This window comes from Mercenaria mercenaria, chromosome 13 (genome assembly GCF_021730395.1).
Source record: "Mercenaria mercenaria strain notata chromosome 13, MADL_Memer_1, whole genome shotgun sequence".
NCBI lineage: Eukaryota > Metazoa > Mollusca > Bivalvia > Venerida > Veneridae > Mercenaria > Mercenaria mercenaria.
Window position 1 is genome coordinate 5,846,462 of NC_069373.1, and position 21,303 is coordinate 5,867,764.

Here is a 21,303-nt window from a genome sequence, read left to right on the forward strand (position 1 = left end):
AACAATTTACTTTTAAAAAATTCTGCCACCCAAGGACATCTCTAACATACTTTGATATGGTCACTTTTCAAAGAACGATATTTCTGCTTGAATAATCCTCTTCATCTTCTTCAGTTAATCAATACTCTGCACAATTTTGAGGTTTTAAACCTCATCTGGTTACAGTCTAACATATATATCTTCATAATGATTAGAGAAGGAAGGAATAGATCTCATATCTTCCATACAAGAAACATGTCACATGCATTTATAAAATAAAATATTTATTTGCCAAATAGTGCAGTACATTTTATATATAGTGCATTTTATCTGACCTGGCAATTACTGAATTAAACAAGCAAATTCGATGAATTGGTATCCCCCGCCGAAAGGGTTTGTGGTCAGGAATGGCAAAAAAATATATCCGGCAAAAAGTTAAGGATGTTACTAAGAAGCAAAAGAAGCAAATAATTTCATTTGTCAAAATCAATTTAACAGAAAATGAATGCTATTTTTTGGTTGGGGGAGGAGGGGCAGCGGGGGTGACTGGGTGAGGGTACAAAACATCGATTATTGTCATTGATCATCGATGTTGATTATAAATATTGAAATATGGATGGAAAATTAAAAATGAAAAAAAATAAAAATGTGTGGGGGGGGGGGGGGGGGGGGGATGACTGGGTGGAGGAGTGAGGTGGGGGAACAGTACAACTTTGTATGTTGATAAATATTCATGAAAGTCTGAAAATAATAATAACAAGAGGACCATGATGGTCCTGAATCGCTCACCTATCTCCACATGACCCAGTGTTCAACTGAGTATGACATTGTTATTTCTATTATTTGACATAGTGACCTAGTTTTTGAGCACATGTGACCTAGATATCATCAAGATAAAAAATTCTGACCAATTTTCATGAAGATCCATTGAAAAATATGGCCTCTAGAGAGGTCACAAGGTTTTTCTATTATTTGACCTAATGACCTAGTTTTTGAAGGCACATGACCCACTTTTAAACTTGACCTAGATATCATCAAGGTGAACATTCTCACCAATTTTCATGAAGATCTCCTGAAAAATATGGCCTCTAGAGAGGTCACAAGGTTTTCCTATTTTTAGACCTACTGACCTAGTTTTTGACCGCACATGACCCAGTTTCGAACTTGACCTAGATATCATCAAGGTGAACAGTCTGACCAATTTTCATGAAGATCCATTGAGAAATTTGGCCACTAGAGAGGTCACAAGGTTTTTCTATTTTTAGATCTACTGACCTAGTTTTTGACCCCACATGACCCAGTTTCGAACTTGATCTAGATATCATCAAGGTGAACATTCTGACCAATATTCATGAAGATCTCATGAAAAATATGGCCTCTAGAGAGGTCACAAGGTTTTTTCTATTTTTAGATCTACTGACCTATTTTTTAAACCCCACGTGACCCAGTTTCGAACTTGACCTAGATATCATCAAGATGAACATTCTGACCAATTTTCATGAAGATGCATTGAGAAATATGGTCTCTAGAGAGGTCTCAAGGTTTTTCTATTTTTAGACCTAATGACCTAGTTTTTGACCCTACGTGACCCACTTTCGAACTTGACCTAGATATCATCAAGGTAAACATTCTGACCAATATTCATGAAGATCTCATGAAAAATATGGCCTCTAGAGAGGTCACAAGGTTTTTCTATTTTAAGACCTACTGACCTAGTTTTTGACCCCACGTGACCCAGTTTCGAACTTGACCTAGATATCATCAAGGTGAACATTCTGACCAATTTTCATGAAGATCTTGTGAAATATATGGCCTCTAGAGAGGTCACAAGGTTTTTCTATTTTTAGACCTACTGACCTAGTTTTTGATGGCATGTGACCCAGTTTCGAACTTGACCTAGATATCATCAAGATGAACATTCTGACCAACTTTCAAGATCCCATGAAAAATGTGACCTCTAGAGTGGTCACAAGCAAAAGTTTACGGACGCACGGACGGACGACGGACACCGCGCGATCACAAAAGCTCACCTTGTCACTTTGTGACAGGTGAGCTAATAAAAAGGAAAGAATTTTTGGCGGGGAGGGGGGAGGGAGGTTGGTCGGGGGAGGGGGTGTGACGAAAGCAAGGTGGTGACCAGGTGTGGGTACACAACTTCACATGTTTATAATAAATGTTCACGGAAAAGAATGAAAGAAGTTTTATGAAATTCTACCAATTGGTTGGTTTGTTATGTACAAATCTGTAGATTTTCAAATAATTAAAGGGCAATAACTCTTAGGAAAATTGACCAATTGAAAAAAAAAATGACATACATCATCAAAGTATGTTGATTCATATTTATTTTAAGTTTCATGAAATTCTACCAGCTTGTTACTGAGAAATGGCTGCAGACGTGGATTTTTCAGTAAATAAAGGGCAATAACTCTAAGGGAAATCGACCAATCCAAAAAAAAACTTGACGGGCATCATCGCAGTATATTGGTTCATGTTTATTTCAAGTTTCATGAAATTCTACCTGCTAGTTACTGAGAAATGGCCGCGGACGGACACATGCACGCACGCACGGACGTGACTGACGGACAACGCCATTTCAATACCCGCCTCCCGATTTCATCGGCGGGGGATAACAATTATATTGCTCTACCTATTTTGCTTGCTTTTTGAGATTACCATTATTTGCATAGTCAGAGATTAACTTCACCCAGCCAGGTCGAATAAAATGCACAATAGGTGAAAGACTGACCCTGTGCATATTTATTTTCAAAACATGTTTCAAAGAAGAGCTTCTGTTGCAAGATTAGACATAATATCACATTCTGATGCTTTTATTTTAACTTGTAATTGCATATATGTCTTTCTAATTTTCTATAAATGACCAAACTTGTCAGATTAACATGAAAATAATAGATAAAAAAACATAATCAAACCTAGAATTACATAACATTAGAATAACATAATAGACAATTTCATTGAAAATTTCCTCCACTATGTTTTTTTAGTAAACAGTGATGTTTTTCTAACAGCTTAAACTTCCTTAAAACACAAATTATATCAATAATTTTTTGATCAATAGAAACTGACAGGTTATAAAACAAGCAATTTATTAATAACTTTTAATTATTATTTCGAAGTAAAATGGATTAATTATGAATGCTTAACTTAGTGTTTTTCTAAAAGTTTTGAACATCGCTAAGCCGCTATTTAAATCATATGTCATTTGAAATGGTAAATGCGTTATGTCACGGCGATCTCTCCTATACGAATGTACAGTGTCTATGATAAACATACATGTAATGCTTCTTCAATAACATCAGCAATTTTGCAGAAAAAAATAATCAGGTAAAGTGTGTGTGTTGAGTTTCTTTACCCTCGCCACCGGTAAACCATATGGGCGAGCATATCTACAATTATTCTCCTCCTCCTCGTACATCGTCTTTTCATCTCTCCCGTTATAATACATCATTTAATTATCATCGTTGTTATGTATCTTCTGTTGTGTGACATCGTGATTATATAACATCTGTTATGTGTCATCGTGATTATGTAGCATCTGTTATGTGAGTGTCTTCTTAATGTTGTTGTCATCGCTATTATTTCATCTACGTCTTTAACGGTCTGGTCGCCTGTTCTTCATCTCGCCCGTCGTCCCCGCGTTGTACGTCGCCTCCAACAACTGTCTTGCCCGAAGTGTCGCATCTGAAGCCTGGCCCCGAGGTCCCACCTTGTCGATGAACCAGCTGTGGTCAACATTGATAGGCCCCAGAGATGGTAATCCGGCATCGAGTCGGGGGTTCGGAGCCAACATCAACCTCGTCGATGAACCAGCTGAAGTTTTCCGGCTAAATGGCAAGCGACCGTTTCGATAGGTGAACCGAAGTATAACAAAGCCGGAAGGTCCCTCAGAGATGGTAATCCGGCATCGAGTTGGCCGGGATCAACCAGACCCGGCACCCCGGTTGTAGAAGAGAGGTCCAACACGAAGGCAAGTAGGCAAGATGAAGCTCAGCGATGTATGTCCCCTTTTTACGGCCACACTCCCTGGTTTTCGTCATGTGACGCTAACTAGATCAGACGTTGACCTAGTTAGGGCGCTGACCCAGTTAGCGCCATATGTGCCCTCTCCGCGACGTGCACGCACCAAGGAGGTCGGAGAAGTCAGGTAAAGACCACATCGACAACATCTTAAAATTACTCGGACATTCATAATTAAGCCTAATTATCACTTTTTCTAAAATTTTCTTTAATTCTGCCTGGTAATTATTATGTGAGAAAACAATCGGAGTTACTTCTAAACACTTCGTAATCTGTTGTTTACAATCAAAGGTTGTCACCTATGCATATGCAATCACACTGACAATCAAATGTAATTGAGTTCATCATACATATGCCGCCTGTCTCACGGTGTAGTGGAAATGGGCAACGCTGATTGGCTATAAGCGGCTATCGGTGACAAGCAAGTAACTCCGCCCACATATTTTGCTCTCGAGTCAAACCTAGAGTAATCGTAGATTATGTAATCAATTAATTTCATGGTTTTAATGCTTGCGTCCCACTGCAGAAACGTGCGTCCGGGGACTGCCAAGCTGCAATAAATACGCGTATACTGGGACCATTTATGCGTACAGGGACGCCGATTTCGGCGTTTCCGAGAACCCTCTTAACGAATTTAATAGCATGAAAATAACAAGATATTTTTCGGAATCATTTCCAAACATTTGAACTAAACAGATTTAATAAAAACATGAAATTAACCACGAAACCTTTGTGAAATACAAGATTTTTTCATATATCAGTCAGGGGTGTAACTGTTTTAAGTTATGTAACCTATTTCAGTTACTTTTTCAAGCATTTTATAACCTGTATTAGTTATAAAATAAGGATAACCCAGGTAAGTTATTCAAAAAAAGCCTTTTTACTGTTCTCACAAAGTGACCTTTAAAGTGTAATTAGTAGCAAACTGTGGTTAATCAAATTCTCTTTTAGTCCGAGCATGACCTGATGAGCATAATGGGTTTTATAGCTTAAAAACCATTTGCATAAGACTTTATCAGCCTTGCATAAAAAAATTTACTGCACAGCTGAAAAGATAAAAGGCCAAGGGTTCAGGAAATGATTGCATTAGTCACATTCAAAATGAGGAATTGACACAGGAGGGCTTTGTAATATTTTATGATAACTGAAACAAGTTATGAAAGTAAACGCAGTAACTCAAATGGGTTATAAACTGTGATAACTTGAAACAGTTACACCCCTGACTGTATATAGTAATTCATTTTCAAACTTTTGAATAGAATCATTTAATATCTTTGAAAACAGTTTCTTACAAAATATTTCATTAAAATATTTTTAGTGTAATTTCATTTATTTCAAAAAGAGTTGGGTTATGATGAGAGCGCCTCTTGTGGTGTGGCCTGGATCGATGCCTATGAACTGTAAATACAAGATACAAGAATCTTTATTTTGAGTCGTTTTTTTTAAAAACATATAACATTAGCATTTTGCAATTTTCCGACTAAAAACTGTATGATATATCCCCAGTTGGTGACACATATGGAACTAAACACTCTCTAACAACAAGATGACAATGGCATAAGTCATCTCCTATTCGTTTTGCCATTATTGATTTCGGCAAACTTTCGTTTTGTCAGCTGAAAATGCAGTAATCTATTTGAGACAATTAAAAATCTACTTCGGTATGTAATCAAACAAAATTTTGTTTGCAGATACATATTGATATCTTAAGTAAATAACAGTAAAATTACATTCACTCATATAACTTATTTATTACGAAATTGATTACTAGACGACTAGAAAATCCTCCCGTGATCTTGATTGGTTACGGTGAAACATAATGAAACATTTACTCACCGCGCCTGCGTCAAGTTGCTAATATTTTAGAATTCACCCCCCCTGACTGCTGATATAAATGTGGAGACTGGATTGGTTGCTGTCATGTATTTACTGATTAAATCTGGAGGTAGAGAGTCCCAGTCACAGACTGTTTTTGGAATGAAGCTGTATTTTAATGTATTAATTTTTTTTAATTAGTTCTTCAGGGATCACTTTTGGCAGATACTATTATGAGATTAATTCCCATTTGCCTTGAATCAATGAGATTTTTGACAAAATGAATGGGATTTTTTCTTTTTATAATGGGATTTTACATCGACAGACAGCTTTTATTACACTGAAAAACAAACATCTGTTTATTTGTAAGAACAATTATCTTGTAAATAAACAAAACATATCCTTTTATAACTCTAAAATTCAGTGCCAGGAATTGCTGAATAGGTTGATGAAAGTTGTAACCAAGTCTTGGGTCCACATGCATGCCTTATTCCCCTAATGATTTTACTTCAAAGCTGCTTTGTCAAGTTGAAGTTCAGTTATGTTTTAATCTTTCTGGACTTGATACACTTCCATTAGGTCAAAACAATGTTAAAGTCAAACTTATTTATGACCCTACCCTCAACCATTTCTTATGGAAATTCGGGCGTTCAGCGTTTTTTATGAAGGGACTTCAGCGGAGGTTTCTCCACCATCTTGTTGTTCTCATCGCTATTCGTCCGCGCGGAGGCAGAAAGTTTGTCCTTCCAAATGCTTAAATTTCTGTTTCAATGGTATTTTGAAACATTGCGAAAACAGATTATTTTTGTCTGGTAGTCATAATCATCGGACGCTCTATGGAGATAAAAGCGAAATTCAAGCGCCTAAATGAACGTCACATGAAAATTAAGTAACGGCAAGAGCACATTTCAGCGAAAAGTTGCAATTTCGGCAAAAGATCTGCGGCCACGCGGATGCAATTTTTAAGCACATTTGAGCAAAATTTATGCAATTTTGGCCAAAATAATGCGAGAATATCGCGGAATCGCGGCCAAAAGTGATCCCTGGTTCTTGCATAAATTCTGCTGAAATGGTCACTATGCATATTCTTTGTAAATGCCAATTTGTTTGTTTGACTATCCAGTGGTGGTTTTGCATCTGACCATTCCAAGGTAGCACCCCGTCCCACTGTGTTCCTTTATTTGTTCATTTTCTCTGCTGTAAGTGTGTATAGCTTGTGTGTGTGTTGGTCGTGTGCATGTCAGGATGCTATTAACACTAAAACATTGAAAACCTTACCAAGTTCCTTTCTTCTCTTTGTTTTTTCTGGTCCACCATCTAGCATGAAAGTTAGCTCTTGAATATTAAACGTACACGTGTCTCTTTCTTTCTGCAGGTCTGGGTTAACTTCTTTTTTCCAATCTTTGAGGAATTCCGCTGTCAGCCGAGCCGCCATTTTGACACACAATATGACCGAGGCCATGGTCACATGACCACTTTTTATAGCTGTTTCTAATCCCGTACCGTACTCGTACGGAAGCTGAAGTCTATTTTTAGAAATATAATTCGTGGTTGTTATTTAAGAAATAATTTATAGCAAAAGAGTGTTTTAACACTATTTATGCACGATGGCCGTATGACCACGCTTTTTTTTGGATGGTAAGAAACGTGTACTTTGTGTCTTAAGACACATTAAACTATGGCAACTGGCTGTAATCTCGCGTGATCTCGTGTCAGAGCGTGAATCGGCGTAATCTTAGTAAAAACAAACATCGGCGAGCATAGAGTTACAATTTGTACATTTAAAACTACATTTAGAATACATGTTAGCTTCTAAAACAACATTAGTTTAATGTGAAATAGTCTTAAGACACAAAGTACACGTTTCTTACCATCAAACAAGAAATATCATTAAAATTGATGGTCGGCGAATTGTAATAAGGAAAGAAGTTTATCAGGGGTGGTATAGTACGTCATCAACAGGTGCGCGCAACACTTCCCGATGCGGCTTTTTTATGTCAAAACATCTCGATTCGGTGAGTAAACTTACGATTATTTCATTGGTAACGAATAGATTTGGAAATGACATATAGTCTAAAGTACCCGCATGTGTCTCTAGTTTATCACTGACGTTTGCATTTTTCAAGAAAGTCTTACGTTTAAGAGAACATTCGAGCACAATGCACTTCATGGAAACACTTCCCCATTCACCACACCATATTACATCGCATAAAAAGAGTTTTCTTACATTTCTAATGACTAAATGCCTTGACGGTTGTTCTTTTATGGCAAACAGAGGTCAGTGATACCTTAATTAATTATTGCAATCTATAGTTTCAAAGAAATCAGTAATATAAAATTTCGCCTTCCCGGTTCACCAGGTAAAACGATGCACTTCCCGGCTCACCGCCCGTGTGGCATCGTGTTATATGTAGCCCTTCAATTTATTTTGACGCATGGTACTTCGGTTGCCATACTAGCAAAACTAGTATTAAGCAATGAACGTTTATGTCAGTAAAAACAGTGTTTGATTTACCTTCAAGGGCTATATTATGACAGATTTACTCTTTCTTTTTCAGATCACAACAGAAACACCGGAGATGTTCTGTTTATCAGAATTAAATTATGAAGCTAAACATTTGGGGTTTAGCAGTATGATATCCGTAGACAGATGAACATAAACTGCATATAGTAATTCATGCATTTTTTGGGAATAAAATGGCACGTAAAAAAACAGAACTGTAGAAAGAACAATACCCGCTTGTTGTGGATGTTTGTGAAAAAAGTCAGAAATGAAGACCACAAAAGTAGTCGTTGTTTGAGGCTCACTCACGGGCAATATGTGCAGACACCGTTTAAAACAGCTCACTGTTACGTGTGACCACTACCGTACAATAATTAGCCATGGACAGCTTTTGTCGACGGAATTTAATGTGATTTTGCGTGACTTCAAACAATTGTGATTTTTTATTGAAACGTGTTTTGTTTTGTCTGTCTGTGGTGAAGTCACAGAGTCTTGTCAGTGCCTCTCCTTTCTTCTAAATCACATTTGACAGATTTTGATGAAAGGCAACAGCAGTATTAAACTTTGTATGAAATGTAGTTGACACTAATGCTCATAACGGGTAAAACATAACAATGTAAATATTCTTGTTATCTCTATGTTTCGGTCAATAAACGTTCACAGATTATACTACATTGCCACTTTATCAATTTTTGTGTGTTTTTAATGAAATTTCTGAGTTATAATTAGCGTAGTTGCGCAAAACCTCAACATTTACCAGTTTAATGGTTTCAAGACCTATCATATTCTGATTTTGTTGATCTCCACTTCATGTCTTTCTGTGGTGTCTGACTATTTCCTATTGTTGAGAATATGTGACATAGAGATGTACACTTCTTCTTGATCGAAGAAAATTAAAACATACATTGTGGAAAGAATCATATATTCGATCTTATGAAACTTAAGGTGAATTTCATTTTTTTAAATGTTGAGTTATAAAGAATTATGTCCAAAGTTAATGAAACGTTATCATTATACTCGTATTTATAAGTGTTTATAAAATTTAGAATTGCTACAATCAAGTAAAAAATCTACTTTCGTTGATTTGTTTAAATATATAACATTAGCTGATAAAAAGGAAGATGTTGCTATGTCTTGAGAGTGTATGTGCGTATTGTTTATGTCACAACGGCTTCCACTGTGTAAGCGTTTAAATAAAAAATCAGTAAAATTTCCTGTTTTAAATAATCTTTTATACAACAACATTTTCAACAACTAAACAGTTTAAGAAAAGCAAAAAAATTTACATTGCAAGTAAAATTGTTCTACCACTGTTCAAGCTCACTTCGAGTTTTAACATGTAATTGGGTGCACTAAGATTTGCAAGCAAAATCTGAACATTAGTCAAATGTTAAATCCTGAACCGTTTTCTAGTGTAGATTCAATCGATGTCCCATTCTACTACGTGGTAATTATAATTCGGTTGCAGTCACTCTTGGTCTTTCCCTACGCACATCTAAAACTCTTTAATAAGAACATTTCGTTGGCGCAATACAGTAATTTCTCATTTTTCCCGAGCAATTGTGATGATCACGTGGCCCTGAAACGTTAAACAAAATTAAATAGTAGCATATCATTAAAAACCAAACTGCATTGGTGCGACTTTATACCTTTAATATGAATTAAGGCACTGCCTAGCATGGGGATTTATCTTTTATATATCTACTTACGAAGAAATATTCAACACTCAAAAGAAAGTGAAACTTCGCTCTAAACAGTAAAGTTTACATTTAGTGTCATCATACCTTTTACAGTGAATATCATACTTTGCAAAATTTATGGTAAGCCGTGAAGGTGATGTCATTCACCGCGTTCTCGCACTGGCTTTAGGATTTTTTGATTTTTTTTGCACTCCACGCAGAAACTTGGCGGCCTTTACACTTTCTCACTGTTTGAAAGTGATTTTAAGTTGCATGTACAGTTTTCATTACGAAAAAGAATCATGTTGGCGCGGTTTACGAATTTCTGTGACTGATTCGGTGTGCTCGGATGTTCTTGTAGACAACCAGTCTGCGTTTTGTACATAAACCGGAACCGGAAAACATCGAAAAAATTGTCTCAGTATATGCAGACAACAAAGACGAATAACTATATACGGACGTTACCGTCTCGGGGATTTTCATCCCCGGCGCTTTGCGCCGTGGATAAATCCCCTAAAAATATATTAAAAGGTTGCTCCTTTAAAAAACAGCACATGATAATAATTTAACTGTATAATTTTGCTTTACTTAGCATAATTATCAATGCAAATTCTTATTTGTCTCATCGAGTCTTGCCTTGTACTCAAGTTCGGAATCAAAGCCATCATACTCGACTATTTTCGATGACACGCCATATATAGTTATCATGAAAAACAAATTAGAGTAACAAGTTAACTAATGGTTTCCAAAATACTTTCTATTTATATTATCATGTGTCGAAGTGCCTATCTAACTATACCCCTTATTAAGGTTTATCTACTGTAACATTATTGAAATTAAATCAGTTATTATATCCATACATTCAAGCAGCAACCGACATAGTCGTGACAAAGTTTGGTACGGAGACCTAGTTGAGCGTTGAAATCCTTGTCTGGGGTAATTCCGTTAGAGGATGTTCTCCACTTCTCAAATATTATGTCGTACAGCTTTTGGAAAATATAATACGTCAATTATGTCTTGCATGCCGATCACTCAGCAATCCTTTTTAACATATAATGACAATTCCATTGATGCAGACTAGAAGTTTTGTTTCCTTTTTCATCTTTCATGTACCTAAAATAACAAATATAAGGACATGATAGAACACAATTATATCATACATATGCACGTTTATAGTACACAACATATGTTCAAGATATGCCTCGTTCTTTTAATATTATCTTCAAATGCTTAAATGAAGTTTACGGACCATCTAGTGCAAGCACTCTAACAATCAGTTATTCGAATTAATAGAACTTCCAGGCAAGCGTGATCCCATTTACATGAGCACCAGCCCGATGTTAGTCATGCTGGAAATTGGTGAGCCGGGAAGGACATCAATTCAGTTGGTGAACCGGGAAGGCGAAATTTTAGTTTACTGATTTTTCGGAAAGTTTAGATTCTAATGACTAATCAAGGTAACACTGGCATCTGTTTACCATAAAAGAACACCCGTCAATGCTTGGATTTATCAGAAATGCATGTAAACTCTTGTTTTGCGACATAATATGATGTGGTGAATAGGGAAGTGTTTCCATGAAGTGCATTGTGCTCGAATGTTCTCTTAAACGGAAGGCTTTCTTGAAAAATGCAAACGTAAATGATAAACTAGACGCATGTGCGGGTACTTTCGACTATATGTCATTTCCGAATCTATTAGTTATCAATGTAATAATCGCAACTTTACTCACCGAATCGAGATGTTTTGACACAAAAAAGCCGCATCGGGAAGTGTTGCGCGCACCTGTTGATGACGTACTATACCACCCCTGTTTATGAATTTTTCATTTAACATTCATCTTTCATCTAACATTTTTCAAATTGCAAAACTAAACACCACACTTTAACAATTTAAATGGTTCTCTTTTAATTTTTCACAAAAGTTTCGTAGGGTTGCAATTTTTGTTTCGTTAATCCTTAGACGAATAATTACAGCAGTAGTTTGATGAAGATTCATGAAGCGGTTCATGAGAAGAGGTCATTAAAAGTGTTTATATTTTTAGCTAAATTGGTCCCTATCCCCATTTGTAACAAAATAGCAGGAGACCTTACGCTATTGTTACACATCGAGTTTGATAAAAATCCATTATATTTTAGTGGTTAACGCGAAGAAAGGCATATCTACTTTTAGCTATAGTGGTCCATAATAGGGCCCAAGTTCCTATATAAATAAATTTGGAAGAGGACCTTATAATGATGCTCCAGACCAAGTATGACAAAGATCCACCAACCTGTTCATGAGACGCTGTATAAAGGCATTTCTAGTTTTAGCTCTAGCAGCCCCTAAAAGGGGTCAAATGTCCCAGCTGAACAAAGTTGGCTGCGGGCCTAATAAAGATGCTACAAATCAAGTTTGATTAGAATACATGAGAAAAAATCAATTAAAGGATTTTTTTATTTATTATTTTTATTTATTTCTGAAATAGGCCAACAGATCCCGCTTCAACAAATGCATATTCGCTATTCGTGAATCTTTGGACAATGACGTCACACCTATAAAAAGTGAAGGTCAAGCAAAACATACAATTGTAATTATTTAAATATTTCATATATAAACTGTATGCAACGTACCTTCATTTCAGTGCAATGAGATTCAGTCGTTATATAGCATATATATAATGAAACAGATTTCAACTGAGTTCAATATTTGCATACCATAGTAAAGAAAAATCTTCATATATAACAGATCAGTTAAATAATTTGTAACAAATATATCAAAGCAAACAAGTACTCATTTTAATATGCAAACTGAATAAGTCACAAAAGCAAGAAACCTTTTCATATACAGACGACAATTGTAACAAGGAAAATCTTTTAAAAAGCACTTCTCTACATAAAAGACTCTTATCACATCCTTATTCATGTGATACGCAGACCGTATTCGGCTCTTTCTTTAATTTGATATATGTTGGTATTTGAACAGGTTTTTATCATATTTATTAAACTTACTTATTATTTTGAGATATATCAATATTCTTGCTAAATATACTGAGCCAAAGTTAATTTAAAACTGTGAACAGCGTCGTTTAGGATAAACGCTTTGTCTACATTTCACTCAGCGTAGCACAATCAACAGAGTGAAAGAAATTGACACTCTCGTCCAATCAGGCAGTGTTGCATAAATCTTCCATTTTGATAAATTATCTATAATGCGTTATCAAGTAGTTTGATTGGCAAACTGAAGTCACGTGGCATAGGTAAACGAAAACGAATTTAGACGGCGTCGCCGAAAAAAAGCGTGGTCATACGGTGATAATTAATTTACCGATAAATAATTGCTTTCGCATACAAAATGGCGTGTGGAGAACGCTTCACTTCCGGTAAACGAGATCTCATTCATTTGTCACGGGATGTTGGCGAGATTTGCTCTGTAGGTATGAAGGTATTAAATGCATCCGCTACTATTTTCTATATAAAATTAACAACTTATAACATATTTTTATCAAGACTTCTAGCCTTTCACTTCCTGCGAGACTACCCTTGTCTTGAAGGTCTGTCTTTAGGCAATCAAAATATACCCAAAAAATATGGGGTCGACCATAATGCAGTGAAACCATGGTCACGTGACTGAGACACGTGATGGAAACGCTAATATTGCGTAGGTAGACATCAGGAAATACCTACTTTCACTTTCATTTTACAAGGCAGCTTCAAATCAACTTTTGAAGCATATAACGTAGCTTAAAATCATCTGCGGACATTCCTTTTTACAATCAAGCATCAATAAAGCTTATATCTGGCATGAAAAGGGCCTTTACTAGGCGGGAAAATTGCACTATATATTGATATGGACTACATTCGAGTGGACCACGGAGGCATATCCGGCCAATTGCCCCCTTCATGCCTGTATGCCTTTCAAGTTGCCGATCTATTTATTTTTATAACTCTTTGGGTATGCAAATATTGAACTCAGTTGAAATCTGTTTTATTATGTATATGCTATATAATGACTGAAGGTACGCTGCATACAGTTTATCTACGTGATATGACTACAGTCAAACTTTGCTTATGAAACAGAAATATTGAAATAATTACAGTTGTATGTGTCCCTTGACCTTCACTTTTTGTGCCCCCACCCCCCCCCCCCCCCATGAGTGGTGGTGGCATATAGATTTGGTCTTGTCTTAGTGTCCGTCCGAAGTTCGTGACACGCCTAGCTCAAAAAGTATTTGATATTAATTGATGAAACCTTGCATGAGTGTTTATCATGATGTGAACTTGTACACCTCCTATTTTTCGTCTGGTTCCATCCCTTATTTCTAGAGTTATGGTCCCTGAAATAGTCAAAAATACACCTTTTCACCTTGTGACGTGCCTAGCTCAAAAAGTATTTTATATAAATTGATTAAACCTTGCATGAGTCTTTATCGTAATATGAACTTGCGCATCTCCTATTTTTCATCTGGGTCCGCCCCCTATTTCCAGAGTTATTGCCCCTGAAATAGTCAAAAGTGCACATTTTCACCTTGTGACGCGCCTCACTCCAAAAGTATTTCATATAAATTGAATAAACCTTGCATGAGTCTTTATCATGATATGAACTTGCGCACATCCAATTTTTTGACTGCCTCCGCCCCCTATTTCCAGAGTTATTGCCCCTGAAATAGTCAAAAATGCACATTTTCACCTTGTTACGCACCTAGCTCAAAAAGTATATGATATAAATGGATGAAAACTTGCATGAGTCTTTATCATGATATAAACTTGTGCACCATTTTTTGGCTGACTCCACCCCCTATTTTTTAAGTTACGGCCCCTGAAATAGTCAAAAATGCACATTTTCACCTACTAATGTGCCTAGCTCATAAAGTATTTGATGTAAATTCATGAAACCTTGCTTCAGTCTTTATCATGATGTGACCGTGCACACTTGGCATTCTTCTTGGAAATCTTAATGCTTATTACAGAGTTATGGCCCTTGAAATAGCCAAAATAGTGGATTTTTTGTTTGTGCTTCTCATAGCTCAAAAGTATATGGCCTAGAATAATGAATCCTTTTCATAAAATGTTTGTTGAGGCTATACCCCATTAAGACTGCAAACATTTGAATTATTTCCCCTTATTTGTGACAAATGTATCACATACCCTGTGTCCTACAGACACATTCTTGTTTATAGGTGTGACGTCATTGTCCAAAGATTTATGAATAGCGAATATGTATTTGTTAAAGCGGGATCAGTTGGCCTATTTTAGGGGCCGCTAAAGCTAAAAATAAAATATCCTTTAATTGATTTTTTTCTCATGTATTCTCATCAAACTTGATTTGTAGCATCTTTATTAGGCCCGCAGCCAACTTTGTTCAGTTGGGACATTTGGCCCCTTTTAGGGGCTGCTAGAGCTAAAACTAGAAATGCCTTTAGACAGCGTCTCATGAACAGCTTGATGGATCTTTGTCATACTTGGTCTGGAGCATCATTGTAAGGTCCTCTTCCAAATTTATTTATATAGGAACTTGGGCCCTATTATGGACCACTAAAGCTAAAAGTAGATGTGCTTTTCTTTGCATTATATAACCACTAAAATGTAATGGATTTTTTTATCAAACTTGGTGTGTAACAATATCGTAAGGTCTCCTGCTATTTTGTTACAAATGGGGATAGGGACCAATTTAGCTAAAAATATAAACACTTTTAATGACCTCTTCTCAAGAACCGCTTGATGAATCTTCATCAAACTACTGCTGTAATTATACGTCTAAGGATAAACGAAACAAAATTGAAGCCCTACGAAACCTTCGTGAAAAATTAAAAGAGAAGCATTTAAATTGTTAAAGTGCGGTGTTTAGTTTTGCAATCTGAAAAATGTTAGATGAAAGATGAATGTTAGATGAAAATTTCATAAACTTCTTTCCTTATTAAAATTCGCCGATCATCTTTTTTAAAGATATTTCTTGTTTAGATGATAGGATCCAGTCAGTAGTCCTAAATGGCACTTACCTCTGATGCCATCCCAGTATCACCAGGTGTCCCACAGGGCTCTGTACTTGGTCCTCTGCTCTTCCTAGCTTACATAAATGACTTCCCACAAAACGTCAACTCCAAAGTCCGTCTGTCTGCAGATGACACGGCAATATATCTAACTCTGACATCTGCAGACCAATCTGTCACTCTCCAAAATGACCTCAAGCTTCTAGAAAAGTGGGAGTTGGAGTGGGATATGGAGTTCAACCCCTCCAAGTGTCAAGTTATCCACGCCGCTAGAAGGAAACATCCTATCCCTACCCAGTATTACCTACATGGAGTCCAACTTGAATCGGTCAGCTCAGCTAAATACCTCGGCGTGAATATCTCAAACGATCTAGCATGGGACAATCACATAAACAGGTCAACCAAGAAAGCTAACCAAACCCTAGGGTTTCTACGAAGAAACATTAAGGTCGAATCCCAACCCATTAAGACCATTGCTTACCAGACTCTAGTCCGACCCCAGCTCGAATATGCCTCAGAGGTATGGTCGCCCCACACCCAAACCCAAATTGACCAAATTGAAAGCGCCCGAAGGAGAGCCGCCCGTTGGATCAAGACCGATTACGGCCTTACTTCCAGTATAACAGATATACTTCACTCCCTAAACCTTCGTCGACTGGATTTAAGGCGTATAGATTCTAGGTTATCTCTCTTCTATAAAATTCATCATGATCTGGTTGCTATCCCAATCGTTGATTACCTGACCCCAATGACCCGCTATGTTCGCTATGACCATTCCCTAAGTTATAGGTTAATAACTGCAACCACTGACTATTACAAGCTTTCTTATTTTCCGAGAACAATGTACCATTGGAACCAACTCCCCCCCCCCCCCCCCCCCCCACCTCACCCCCTCCACTCCCCAGTGCCGCCCACCTCCTTACCCTAGAGCAGTTCAGTGCTGCAGTTTGCAGGCTAGAACATGTCTCGCCCTAGTTATCCTGCAAACACAAGTTTTAATCTTTTTATATCACCAAATTTATTTTTAGTTTCTTCACTCTAATTTTTTTATCACTATATTCTTTCTCTCTTTGATTTTGACGCGCAAAACGTCTACGTTCCCGCAAGGGGTCCGACGTCAACGGCAGATAGATAGATAGATAGATAGATTAATTATGAACGCTTAACTTACAGTGTCTTTCTAAAAGTTTTGAACATCTCTACGCCTAAACTCTTAAATTATATGTCATTTAAAACGGTTATTCATTTAAAAAAGATATTTGAATACGAAAATATGAAAATTAATTGTAAGTATTTAAACACTTTCTGAATTTTGAAAATCCAAAAATGAGCGAAAAGGTTATTAAAAACTAAAAATTTCGATCCCATACACAAACTTTCTGCCGTTTACTTATTTATTATAACTTTTTATTACATGACTGTATTCTATTGTTTCTCTGATTGGCTGTAAACGGTTCGAAAAGTAATGGGTATAAATAGCATATCAACTTATCTTGGCCGGATTATAAATAGTACGATAATAAAAATAGATCGAAGTAGGTGCTTAGAAAACCAATACCATCATCCTGATACGGTTTATAAATAGATGGCAATATTTCCAATTTCAATCGTCCAATTAAAGGAGAATACAATCACGGTGGAGAAACCAAGAATGCAACGTCATCAAAAAGCAGCGCAAATGAGCTGGCCACACACAAATTTACGTCGATTCAGGTAAGAAAAGTCTTGTAACTTTTTTATTACTGCAGCTTTCGACTCGAGATAAAGAGCACCGTACCCGGCCTGGAGTATACTATTCGGCGGTAGTGTTCCATGTTGTACGTATAGCTTGGTTTTTGCTCGAAAACGCGAACAGTTGGCAAAGAGGGTATGAGCTGTACCACACTTTTGTCTAAGAAAGTGAGTTTTGATAAATTATGTTGTTGTTTTTCCTCCAGCTGAAACAGAGACAAATTTCAAAGTGATAGCCATTGCGCAAAACGATCGAGGAGAATTGATTTTACCAAATATTTTTTTCTAAATGAAACCTCAAAGTATTGCGTAACAATTATAAGACACAAAATAAAATTGTCGATAACAATTTTTTTGGGGAGCCTCGAGCAAAAGGATTTAATCGGACAGAAATTAAGCTCCAGCTCTTAAAAATTATGGCCTTGCTCTCTGCATTCATAAATAACCATAGGGCAGAAGTAAAACCTACCTACCTACATTTCTTCCAAACTTTGTAAACTAAAGAATAAATGTAAAATTAACAACTGTTACAAATGTAACTAAGTATTTTCAAAGATATTTAATCATTCACCCTTCAAGTTAATATTTCATTTTAAACAGCAAGAAATGGCTAGTCAAATAAAACATTTCCGCGTTTGTATGACATATCAATGATAATAAGTCTCGAAAATACAGTCGAGACTGCCTTAACGACCCCCTGAATTTAGCGACTCCCTGTCATATGCGACCCTATTTTATGCTCCGGACGCAATTTACTATAAAAAGAGTCTGAATTAAGCAACCCCCCTGCCTTACGCGACAAGCGACTGTGAAACCAGGCTCCCGAATCGATATTTAGACCTTTTTTCGGGCGCCCTTTTGAGACGCCCCCTCGCAAGATTTCCCACGACAGAGTTACCTTTCTTTATCTCGCGTGAAGTTGTTTGAGACGAGAAATTATTTGTTTACAAAATGGCTGATGAAAAGCATAAAAAAGAACTGTTTTGACATTAGAACAGCGTTTTAAAGGGAAACTTGAATTGTTCGATTAGGGAAACCAGCGTATAAAGTCGCTGAAGAATTCGGAGTGGGTGCAAAAATTTAAAACTTTATTCCTGGTGAAACAAAAATATGGCGGTATTTAACAGGAAACGACGAAGTAAACACAGATTAAAGATGCAGTCATAATCGAATAAATGACAATAAAAAATTTAGTACAAAAAAATATGAATGTCATAAATCTCAGTGTGTAAGTAGTTCAAATGGAACATTTAAAATTTACTGCTCCCCTTTATTTTCTTGCAGATCATGAGCTTAAATTTGTTTTATCAACATCTACGAATGAAGCAAATTATATTTTCAATAGCAATTAAAGAAATAGTATTTAATCATTTTTCACTCCTACCTTAAAAGAGGCCAGTATTGAAGAAATCCGATATTCATATACTTTAATTGGAAAAATAATGAAACCAGCGTCATCCTGTTAAGTGAGACTGTTTTAAAGAGACTCCCTGTCATATGTGACCTTTTTCGGCTGCTTCCCAAATCGGTCTCTTAAAACAGTCTCGACTGTATACAATAACAGTTATCTTACTTGAAAAAAGAAATTAATGAAAAAAATTTTGGTCCTAGGGGGGCTTGAACCTAGCCCCTCCTGAAAAAATTAGTTAAAGTAATCTCAGGGTAAGAATTGAAAACTTCAAAAAAAGGCGTACAATATTACGGGTACGTCAATTTTCCTAACCATCGTATTAGGGAAGGAACATGACTAGACAATAATCATTAAGAGTCCGGTTTGTAGCGGGATTCGAGCCCAAAATTTCCCTCATACCGACAGGAAAATTGCCCCATCTGATCAGTGTTCATAAATTTATACATGATGTGTGTCGTGGAGGGGAGGGGGTGGGGATTGCATACCGAAATATAGATGTTGTGTTTGTTATCTTTATATTTTAACTGATATTATGTCCCTCAATGCCCTCAATGTTTATTATCGCTTATTTAGAGCATATTATTATTTTCAGCATATCCCTGTTTTAGTTGGAAGCGGACACGAATGGAATTTATATATTTTTAAAAGACTTAAAATTCCCTTTCCTGTGATGTAAATTTCGTGAATGATCTATTACGTACCTTAAGATTATGACGCATTAAAGCGTCAGACTTGCACAAAATGTAACGTAGAGTTTAGCTGGAAAGTTGTCCGTTTTTCGGGTATAACATTTTTCGGGTCGAGGAATTTTGTTTAAATTTCAATCATTAATGCGCAAGTATATTTACTGCTTTTTGATTAACAAAAAAGTTGTATTCACCGAATTCGTTTTTCAGTACAAACCGATTTTTTTTTCCCCAACCCCCGAGCTAAAATGCACGTTATTTGGTGGTATTTTTAAAATTACCTAAAGTTTCGGACGATTTCGGAAAATTTGTACTATGAAACATGTTGTCGCATTCTATCGTAAAAATATACGTTAAAATGAAAGCATATTCTAAAATATAAGAAATAACACATATACAGTAAATCGAATAATAATAGAAAAAAATAAGTCCCGGCTAGTTTTGAGTTGCGAATTTTTGGGTTTTACTTCAATTATAATAAACTTTATTAGCGTTCAAATTTTAATACGTGATTTTAAGAAATTACTTCTGTCAAAAAGCGCATCATTAAATTTTTGTATTATCTTCATTATTAGTATTTGATGTGAATATGTTTATAAATGGACTCATGCATCGTGTTAGAATCGAAATAAGAAGTTCCCAAGTGAGCTTTATCGTAGAATATATATATATATATATATTTTATTTTATATATTTGGTTGGGGTTAACGTCGCACTCCGTAGAAGCAATATAAAACTGACCAGGAGTGGGTATGGGTGTAGGGACAATGTCATAGCATATGAGTATGTTGTTGTCTTGGTCATTGACTAATAAAGTTTGTGTCGGAAGATTGCTGTTGCTCTTTTATCAAAATTTCGGTCAAAATTTATAAATTTTGTTGTTTATTTTTCTTGCTCCACTTGCACTTGTTATTGTAAATACATATTTAAATCTGAAACACTTAAACTTCTAAATACATACATGATTTCAAATGCATATATACTACAGCTGCTATTGACCATAAGAACAATTTGCTTAATGGCAATTGTCCATCACTAGTAAAATTTGGAAGGACAAGCAACCGTGTCTGTAACAACAGACTATGAATTCTAAAGCATTATTTCCTTATTAACCGTTAATAAGTAGGCTATAGTATTTATACGACTTAACAACTATGCTTTGCACGGAATGTCACAGGTCAGAGGATTAGGTAGACTGGCCAATCTGACTTCTAAACGAAGATCTGAGAACGACCCATTTACATACGTCTTCTGTATATTTTGGATTTCCAGTATTGCTATTTTTATTTTAACCAATCAGACGACTTGTTCGAATGTCAAAGAGTAAGAAAAATGTGCAGTCATTCCAGGGCTCGAACCCGGGACCCCTCGCATACAAAGCAAGTGGCCTACCGAGTGAGCTAACCGGCTATCTGACACATTACGACATAAGAATTGTAAATATCAAAAGTCAAGGCTACAGGTAGATTTGCAAAATGTTGTAAGTTAAGCTCTGATT

At 36.3% G+C, this 21,303-nt stretch overlaps 1 protein-coding gene and 1 long non-coding RNA gene across 2 annotated transcripts in view; one reads left to right on the forward strand and one right to left on the reverse strand.

Annotated features, from left to right (window-relative positions):
• The window catches only part of LOC123530566 (peroxisomal acyl-coenzyme A oxidase 1-like), a 49,210-nt gene extending 41,907 nt beyond the window's left edge, over window positions 1-7,303 (reverse strand). Inside the window, exon 1 of the mRNA XM_053521041.1 lies at window positions 7,108-7,303. Within this exon, the coding sequence (XP_053377016.1) occupies window positions 7,108-7,291 (184 nt within the window). The 5' untranslated portion in view covers window positions 7,292-7,303. The remainder of the gene's footprint in view (window positions 1-7,107) is intronic.
• A 126-nt stretch (window positions 7,304-7,429) lies between these two features.
• LOC128547815 (uncharacterized) lies at window positions 7,430-9,004 on the forward strand. The gene is made up of 2 exons (XR_008366662.1): window positions 7,430-7,844; window positions 8,388-9,004. It is a non-coding gene; the product is annotated as an uncharacterized LOC128547815 (long non-coding RNA).
• The last annotated feature ends 12,299 nt before the right edge of the window (window positions 9,005-21,303 follow it).